A 9903-nucleotide genomic window follows, 5' to 3' on the forward strand; every position below is an offset into this window, starting at 1 on the left:
ATTTGGTTTTAAGAATAATTAGAGTCTTGGGGTACTCGGCTGGCTCAGGCAGAGGAATGCGCAACTCTTGATCTCAGGGCTGTGAGTTTGAGCCCCATGTTGGGTGTAGAGATTACTTTAAAAATAAAATCTTTTTAAAAAATTAAGAATAATTAGTCTTTCTGAGAATTTGGTTCTATGATGTTTCTTTAACCAGTACAGATTTAAGATAAATAATAGCGAGTGGCTTCCCCATAAATATATTAATAATTGAAAAATACTAGAGGGGCGTCTGGGTGGCTCAGTGAGTTAAGCGTCCAGTCTTCTTGATTTCAGCTCAGGTCATGATCCCTGTGTCGTGAGATCAAGCCCTGCGTTGGGCTCTATGCTAAGCAAGGAATCTTGCTTAAGATTCTCTCTCTCCCTTGGGTGCCTGGGTAGCTCAGTCGGTGAAGCATCTTCCTTCAGCTCAGGTCATGATCCCCGCATCCTGGGACTGAGTACCCAATCAGGCTCCTGCTCAGCAGGGAGTCTGTGCCTCCCTCTCCCCCCCCACCCCGCTTGCGTGCTCTCTCTCTCTCTCAAATAAATAAATAAAATATTAGGGAAAAAAGTGTCTTTCACTCGCTCTCCCTCTATCCCTCCCTACCCTTCACATGCTCTCTCTCTCTAAACAAAAAGAAAGAAAGATAAATATAAAAAAATTAAAAGCCCATACATGCAGTCTTTTAAAAAGCAATAGAAAAGGAGAGAATAATTTGAAATGAAAAAACAAAAAAACACTATCTATAGGCATTTCCCAGTGTGACTGCATGGGCTCAGCCTCGGTCAGACTTCCCTGGGACTTTTTCCCCTCACCTTCACGGAGCAAGGCACCCACGCTTTGCAGAAAGGGGGACCATGCACATTAAAAGCTTAAAATGGTTTAAGAAGCATATCAACCAAACAGTGAATGAATCCAGTTCAGATCTTGACTCAAGCCACTTCCAAACGATTTATAAGACATCAGGAAATGTAAGCACTGGATGTTCAATGAAATGAAGGAGTTATTTCTTTTTGTAGGACTTATGATGGGAGTGTAGTTATGTTTTGAAGTGAGTCCTTGCCTCACTGAGGTAAACACTGAAATATTTATGAATGAGATGATATAACATCTGATCGCTGCCAAGTGATCCAGTGAGGGGCGAGGAATGTGACTTAGGTGTACATAAGGAAGCAGACTGGCTGTGAGTTACCATTATTGACACTGAGTGGTACACACATGGGCATTCTCTTCACTTTTTTACACGTTTGAAATTTTCCATAATAAAATGTAAAAACGTCTTTGCCCCCTCCAAATATCTTAAATATTTGAATATTTAATAACTTTTGACACTAACTTTTTAAACTTACTTGGATTTCCATTTCATGAAATACCTATTTATCCTTTGACAATTTTAAAAAATTGAACTACTCATTCTTTTGTTTATTTGTAAAAGTTTCTTATATATCAAAGATATTTGCCATCTAACATATGTCCAGCAGATAGTTTTAGCTTACTAAGGATGCTTTCTGCCAAATAGACTCTTCTGTTTTATCTTTGTTATTATTATTTTTAAGCTTTTACTTACTTATTGGAGAGACTGTGTGAGAGAGTATCAGAGAGAGAGCACAAGCAGGGGGAGTGGGAGAGGTAAGAAGCAGGCTCCCCGCCAAGCAGGGAGCCCCATGCGGTACTCTGTCCCAGGACCTGGGATCATGACCTGAACCGAAGGCAGATGCTTAACTGACTGAGCCACCCAGGCATCCAGAAGCTTTTATTTATTTATTTATTTATTTATTTATTTATTTATTTTAAATACTAAGAACCCATCTGTGTTTTTATGTTGTCTTACTTCATGCCACAGCTTTTGTGTGTGTACGTGCATATGTTTGCTGTGTGGACTTTATCTTTTTTAGAGCAGTTTTGAATTCACAGCAAGATTAAGAACGTACAGCAGAGCAGTGCCTTCATTACCACTGATGGACTCAAGTTAGTGCATGACCGTTGCCCGGAGCCCGTAGTTGACGATCGAGTCCCCTCTTGCTGTTGTACGTTCTGTGGGTTTGAACAGGTGTATGGTGACAGGTATTCACCATTGCAGTATCATCCAGAATAATCTCACTGCCCTGATAATCCTCTGTCCTCTGCCTATTCATCTCTCTAAGCTTTCTGTTTTTATTGGAGCAAAACTCTAAATTTTTAATCAAACCAGGGCTCACTGAATACCCATTCAGAAGCTCTAAGCAATACCCACCATAAAGGTCTCGTATCTTTTTTAATCCTCCTCGGTTACATTTTGCTGCAGTCACTCCCTCTCTGCCTGTCCTCCAGCAGCCCCGCTCCACGGTTTGAGAGGAGGCTGTGTGCTTTATGCAGTAAGGGCAAACGCCTGTCTTCCATCCCTGCATCCTGCCTGCAGCCTGTCTGTTCGGAGATTTGGTGTTGATACAACACTGCAGACTCTACCCCGGATTCCAGTTTTGTCAGTTGTCCCACTATGTATCTCATACGGAGCAATTTCTCGTACAGAACCCCGTTGGGGTCACGTGCTGCTTGGGCCACACCCCTTTATTCTTCACTAATCTTAAGTAGTTTGGCCTTTCCTTAGTTTGTCCTTCATTGCATTGACCTTTTTGAAGATTACAGGCAGTTGGTTTGTAGAATTTCCCTTTGGGTTTGTCTTACACGTCCTTGTGCTTAGGAGTCAAGTTATAGACTTTTGTGTCATGTTGTGTCTTTTTCTTTTTTTTTTTAAGATTTTATTTCTTTATTGGGTGCCTGGCTGGCTCAGTGGGTGAGCCTTCGGCTCAGGTCATGATCTCAGGGTCCTGGGATCAAGTCCCACGTCAGGCTCTCTACTCTGTGGGGAGCCTGCTTCCTCCTCTCTCTCTCTATGCCTGCCTGCCTGCCTGCGTGTGATCTCTGTCTGTCAAATAAATAAATAAAATCTTTTTAAAAAGAAAGATTTTACTTATTGTCCCCATTTCACAATAAGGAAGTTGAGGTATGAAAAGATTTTCTGCCCAAGATCACCCATGAAGTAGTAGAGGTAGGATCTGAACGCAGGCTGTCTCTGGGTCATGTGCTCTTCTCCAGTGTCTGAAGCTGCTTATTCATCTTTTACTGTATGAATTCTATCTTTGCCTGTAGATGTAGTAAGCCTTTCTCTTCCTGCGAGGAGATACACGTTCAGAGATTTTCCTTTCGTACTTGGATGGTCTTGTTTCATGGATACCTCAGGATGTCTAATTGGCAGTTAGAAATTCAGATTTAGAACCTGAGAGGGGAGTCACAGGTCAAGATGGGGTTGAGAAGTCCCAACCCCTGTCTTGTGGGAGTGCATTCTGACTGCCCAGTGGTCAGTGTTCTGTGATCCTGTCCTTGTTCTTGGCTGGTAGGTCAATGCTGGAGCCACTTCTGGAGCGCAGGGCTTCATCAGGTGCCAGAGTTGAGGATCTGCCCCTCAAAGAGGACAGTGAGAACCGGATCAGCAAGTTCAAGCGAAAAGACTGGAGCCTCAGCAAGTCCCAGGTCATTGCAGAGAAAGCGTCAGAACCTGATCTGATGGTAAAAAAAAAAAAAAAAAAAAAAAAAAAAAAAACAGCAAAAGGGGGTCAGGGTTGAGGGGGGCGGGTGTGGCAAGCAAACAAGGGCCAGAGTTTCGCTAGTGCTGTCCTTGCAGCCACTTGCCACTCGCCGCAGAGCCGTGAGTCACCAGGTGGAAGTCCGGCCGTGCTTCCTCAGGACCTGGCAGCCTGTGACAGCATTTGATCTTACACTGTGCTAAAAAAAAAAAAAAAAAAAAAAAAGCACAAAGGGCAAATTTGAGTGTCTGAACCAGTAGTGGTGCAAGATCTTGTACTCACAATGTAAACTGTGGGCTGATGCTCAGAGCTGTGGTTCTCACCACCATGTTCCATGAGTCAGTGCATTGTCATTTCTCTTCTTTTAACTTAAAAAGAAAAGTGCTTTTTCTTCTTCCATGAGCCACATCATGTTGTTAAGTGCGGCCAGACCAGCCTTCCCTGAGAATCAGGGGTGGCTCCTTTCCAACCCAGACAACACAGTCTGACTGTGGTCAGACTCAGGCTTATGGCCAGCCAGGAAAGAAAGTCTGCTTCAGTGACGCCCTGTCAGGGCCTTCGCGGGCTTACCACCTGACAGGGCGGGAAACTCAACAGTGGCCCCTGGAGTGGGTCTCTCTGACAAGTCGGTGCTCAGCAGGCAAGGTGTTGGGAGCATTGACAAGCTTAGCCTTTCTCATGTGAGTCTGTTTTGCTGTGCCCCACCCCCCACCAGAGCCCAGCCCGAAAAGCACAAAGACCCAAGAGTCTCCAGTTGTCGGACAATCGGCTGACGCCATTTCATGGTTCTTCACCTCCTCAGTCGACGCCCCTGAGCCCACCTCCACTCACTCCTAAAGCTACCAGGACCCTCAGTAAGTTATATATATATATATATAAACACACACACACACACACATACACAGAGAGAGAGAGAGATTTAGAAAGATACAGACATATACTTTCTCTTCGCTTTAGTAGGGAACAGAGTATGTATATGGATCTGGGCAATATTTAGCTGGAACAGCCACACAGTATATGAGGCTATTATAAAGCTGGCTCATTCCATGGTGGTGGGTATAGCAAAATTAGAGTCCGACCAGGAGTCTTTGAGTTGCTAGGACTCATTACCCTTCTCTATAGAGTGACCCAGAGGGTCTCAAACTCCTTTTCCATTTATGAAGGTATAATGAAGTAGAGCCAGATGGGGACCAGACAGGAAGCAAATAACTTAAAAACTACTGGGTAGGTAGCCCTGTACTTGGTATTGGAAAGGGTCCCAAAAAAGGACAAGAAATAGGCCTGTTCCACATACTGCTTACAGTCAGGCCTGGGGAATCAGCAATACACAAGGCCTGAGAAGAATTCGAAGGTACCCTTGGTACAAAGAATGGAGGGGTAAGTCATCATGCCCATGGGCCATGGGAGTCAACCAAGAGCTAGAGATAATGCAGTAAGTTTTCCTGGAGGAAGTGGATATTGCATCCTTTAAGTGATCAAACTGAGACAGCTCAGTTAAATTTAACCAGTCTTTATTGACTGCTTACTTTGTGACAGACATTTTTTCAAAGTAATTGGGGTAGATCAGAAGATAGAGTCGTACCTTAAGTTCTAGAAAATGTCTTCATCTCCAGCTTAATAGTAAAAATCCTAAGCAAAAAAAAAAAAAAGGGATTTTTACTTCAGAACTTTTCATGAAACCTTCTGGTGAGTAAACAGTGCTACATTTGTCCTGAGGGCCGAGAGGTTGTTTCCATTCTATCCACAGAAACTATAGAATATCGCCTTAGCCATTCGATTGGCCAGGTTGGTTTAGGTGTTAGAATGGCAAGCAGAGGTTCTATTAAGATTCCTTGATGAATTCTTCTCTCTGCCTTCATCTACTTTGTATCGTTTCTAGGCTCCCCGTCTTTGCAGACAGATGGGCTGATGACTACTACTGTCCCGCCTCCCCCTCCCCCAAAAAGCAAGCCCTACGAGAGCGGCCAGAGGAACTCCGCAGAGGTAGGGAACAACTGCACTGGGGTCAGAGCGCCCCGCTCCCGGGAGCACAGTGTTGTTTTTCCAAGCTTTTTGCTAGGGACATTTCCCATAGATTTGTCACTTCTTGACTCATGCCTGAAACCATAAAACATATAAGGGAGTTTCTTTTTTTTTTTTTTTTAAAGATTTTATTTATTTATTTGACAGACGGAGATCACAAGCAGGCAGAGAAGCAGACAGAGAGAGAGGAGGAAGCAGGCTCCCTGTTGAGCAGAGAGCCCGATGTGGGGCTCGATCCCAGAACCCTGGTATCATGACCTGAGCCGAATGCAGAGGCTTTAACCCACTGAGCCACCCAGGCGCCCCATATAAGGGAGTTTCTAATGGGAAGTAATGAAATGCAAGCAGACCTTTTTGTCAGATCAAAGGTAGAGCTCTTCTTGTACCTCACCCTCGGTACAAGTGAGTGAAATCAGTGAGTTCTGGTTCACATGTGAAGACTGTACTCCTTCTGGATGAGTGACAGTCATTCTGGAATGGCCTCGTCCTGCATTCTTCAACAAATATTGAGTGCCTTCTGTAGATACGCCAAGAACCCAGATGTTGGGGAGATAACATTTTGGGGTATCTCTGATTAACCCAAGGAGAACAAGGGAAGTTAAATGAGTGTTGTTTCCCTTCTCTCCTGGCCAAGGCTGCATAGATAGATCAGTTAGAAGCTAAAGCACTGTGTCGGAAATGTGGAGGAGAAGCAAGTCAGGAGGAAAGATGGGACTCATTTGACTCTCATTGTGTCTCTTCCCTCAGATTGCCCCTCCGCTGCCGATCCGCAGAGAAGCCAAATGCCCACCTCCACCTCCTCCCAAAGCCCGCAAATCTGGTTTCCTTGCTTCTGAGCCCGGATCCCACTAAGGGTCTTGCCAGGTCTCCAGAACTCTGAACACCTTGAACAGCTGACGCCTAAGAGGAGGCCCTTTCCTCGCTCCCCGGGGCTCCTTGCTGACCCCCTTCCTGATCTGGGGTCAGCTGTGCTGCCTCCAAACTGGTGGTTCTTTGAAAGGCTACTGTGAAGGAAGCCTAAGCACTGCCCCCACTCCAGTCCGCATGAATTCCAGAATTGGTCGTGTCCTCTGTCTTTCTCAAAGGAGAGATCTCCCTCGCCGTTATTAAATTCAGCCTCCAGCCCAGAGCTGCTGCAGCCTACAGACTCCTGGCTACGTTCTTCTGAGGAGGTCACAGAGCAACCCCAGGAACCTGTACCTTGGAAGGATTTCTTGCTTTGCTTGTGAAAAGCTCTGCTTGAGACTTGATTTTCTCACGTGGACACACCATGTCTCGAATAACATTGGAAAAGACGCGCCTCAAGTACTTCAGTAGTTGAAATAATCCTACCTTTCTGATGTCTGCTTATGTCTTCTTTAAGGAAAAGAACATCTTTGTAATGAAGATTGGTAACTTTCACGTATGAATAGCTATCATTGGTGAAAAATCATGGACTCGACTGTGGGGTCTGAGCTCCTGCCACCCCCCCTCCCCCACCCCAGACCGGCTACGTGTGGCACAGGAACCCTCCTGGGAGTCCCTCACACTCTCAACTAACCAGCCCTCACCACACCATGTCACTCCTTCCTGCTGCAGACTCCCTTGAAGCTCTTTCTTTTACCTCTTCTTAGCTCACATCACTGGACAGAAGGGACTTTGAAGCCCGGGTTCAACAGCTTCTCTTCCAGATCCCATTTGGTTGGCTCAGCGGCCCGTCTCTGCCACCTGATTTTACCCTGGAGAATATAGTGCAATATCTCCCTTTGATTATTTATTCCTCGTGATTGTGGAATTAATTTGATTACATGTTCATGGTACTAAGTCCGTAGTCCTTTCTGAAGAAGAAATGGGCTGATTCAGATGATGGGATATTACATACACCTACACGAACCCCACAAAGTTAGAGACATTTTGAGCTAGAAGGGCCCTAACTAAAGGTCATACAAACAACCCCCTCGTTCTGTAGACAAGGAAACTGAAGCTAAACACAGAACATCTGCCTACAGATTCTTACTAACAACCCAGCTTGCTAATTGAGGCTCTATCCGCAGGTAACACTTAGATCGAGAAGACAACCCTGACGAACTCCGTGATGAATTCCTACCTTTGGATGGGACAACGGTGGAAATGTCCCAGATGTTTCTATACTACTTTGACATAGATGGCAAAGTAGAAAGCTTTTTGTGGGTCCCCTAGGTCAGCATGTGGGGAAGCTCACTGTGGTCCCTTCCGTAACTGGGCCCGGTCCTCTTCCCCACCCACCCTGCCCTGAGGTAGAGAAAAGAAAGAGATTTCACCTCCAAAGACCCGGATATGCTGGCCTGCTTCTTGGTATACGTATTTCAACACCACCCCTCTTAGAAGACACATACTCGTGCTTCACAGAGGCAGGGACATACAGACCTCAGAGGCATGGCCAGCGTCCCACAAGCAGTTAGAGTGTGGATTTAGAAGTGGTGAGGGAAGGGCCGCTCTCCACTTCCACTCAGGGCAACCTTCAAGGGGGTAAACTAGAGAGAAGCCGGGTTTTGAAGTAAACCATTTGGTCTCCAACCATCCCAGCTGGGTCACCTGTTAACTTTGCAAACTCCCTCAACTCCTTGCCTTCCGAAATGGGGACGAGGACCTGCCGCACAGATAAGTTTCAATGAGATTGGCTGTGTGAAGTAGTAGGTATGAAGTGGTCTTTCCTTTCCTCTGCTTGGCCTGAGTAAGATCTGGAATTCTCTTAAGAGCATTATTGATCTTCTCCCCCACCCCGAGGTCATTTGGAAAGTGAGTGCAAGTTAACTGAGCACATACAGTCCGTTTTAAAAAGAAGACATCTTTTGGAGTCTCTTACATAATTATTTATGACTAAAGGAGAAATGTTAATAAGAACCAAAAAGGATTTTCATGGAGAGAACGCAACGATGAGAAGGAATGGAAAGGTTCTACAGGCATTCTGTGGAGCCCAGAGCAGCTTCTGAAGTTGCCTCGCCCACTGGCTAGTGAGGATCTGTAGGCCTCCCTGACCCTATTTTTCAGTCTGGCCTTGAAAATAGAAAGATGTAAGCTGGTCGCAAAAATGCTAAACCGCAGGCATGTCCCTTCAGAGCAGTGCAAGTGAGTTCTGCGGTGTGAGCTTTGATCAGGGGCTGGGGAAGTCGGATGCGCCAGTGCCCGAATACCTACCCTTTTTTAACAGAACATATTTTTCCATCTGATTCCCCTTCCACCTTAATGGAAATACTGGGTCTCTCCTGCCCGAATAGAAAGGATTCTAGGTAATGGTGTGGATTCCAGATTACAGGGATCATGGGGGAAGCCACTGGGTCAGAGGCATGTTTGACGAAAGGTGATAAATCATGTCCTGAAGTCAAAGAGGAGGACTGCAAAGAAATGCCTTATGATTACCTTACATATGGGAGAGATAAGGGTCCGGGAATAAATGAGGAAAGAACTGGTCTTTATTTTCCTTGTTAAGAACTCTGGAGTATATTGAAAGGCATTGAAAGTAGTCCTCAAACTGTCACAAATGTGTGGTTATTATTAGTTTATGGAATTTTTTTTTTTTTTTTTTGAGTCCCTTATTTTCTCTATCTCTGTTCTGGTGACTTGTCTTCCTTTGAGATTTTTTTTTCCCCTAAGAATCACTTTATTCAACATTTATTAAGCTTTTATTGAAATCCAGACACCATACAAGACCCGCAGGATATGGCAATTCAGTGTGTCCAGTGGGAACATCCTGGTATGCAGAGACTGTATTATGCTGTGTGGTTAGGGGAAAGCGAAACCCTCAGTAAGGCTGCTGGGCCATGGGCCTCCCCTTTTCCACCTCCCATCTGGATTCCAGAATTGCAGTCAGGGAGGCCCATGAAAAATGCAGTCACCCTGCAGATCCCTGAGGCTAACGAGAAATAAAGAGGAATTTGAGATAACAATCACCTTTGTTAACTTTTTCCATGCTGTGGGAGGCCTTCCCCTCTACTGGCCCCCAGATCAGGGGGTGATTTCTCCCTTTAAAATTGAGGCATGTGTTAACATACATATGGTCAAGTGCACAAATCCTGGGGGTATAGATGGATGAAACTTGACCGAGTCATACACCGTATCACACCCTCAGATCCAAATCTAGACTGCCTCCAGAGCCCCGGAAGTTTCCCTCATCTTCTGCAACAGGCATGTAGAAGGTTATTCATAGCTGTAATTTCCTTCCCCTTGCTGGTGGGGTATAATGAGAAAAGGGGGAAACCCCACCATCAACACAAAACGGGACAGTCAAAACCATGGACCTTTTGGCAAGTCGATTTATAGTCCGTCCCTGGGCCTCAT

At 45.3% G+C, this 9903-nt stretch overlaps 1 protein-coding gene across 4 annotated transcripts in view; it reads left to right on the top strand.

Moving 5' to 3' along the window:
- The window catches only part of DOCK5 (dedicator of cytokinesis 5), a 211331-nt gene extending 203192 nt beyond the window's left edge, over window positions 1-8139 (top strand). For 3 of the 4 annotated variants that reach the window (XM_032332193.1, XM_032332195.1, XM_032332196.1), the window contains 4 exons: window positions 3400-3568; window positions 4301-4439; window positions 5465-5568; window positions 6355-8139. In XM_032332193.1, coding sequence (XP_032188084.1) covers window positions 3400-3568; window positions 4301-4439; window positions 5465-5568; window positions 6355-6459 — 517 coding nt within the window. In that variant the 3' untranslated portion in view covers window positions 6460-8139. The remainder of the gene's footprint in view (window positions 1-3399; window positions 3569-4300; window positions 4440-5464; window positions 5569-6354) is intronic. The other variant, XM_032332194.1, reaches the window with a different exon arrangement.
- The last annotated feature ends 1764 nt before the right edge of the window (window positions 8140-9903 follow it).

Source organism: Mustela erminea, chromosome 2, assembly GCF_009829155.1.
Source record: "Mustela erminea isolate mMusErm1 chromosome 2, mMusErm1.Pri, whole genome shotgun sequence".
Lineage (NCBI taxonomy): Eukaryota > Metazoa > Chordata > Mammalia > Carnivora > Mustelidae > Mustela > Mustela erminea.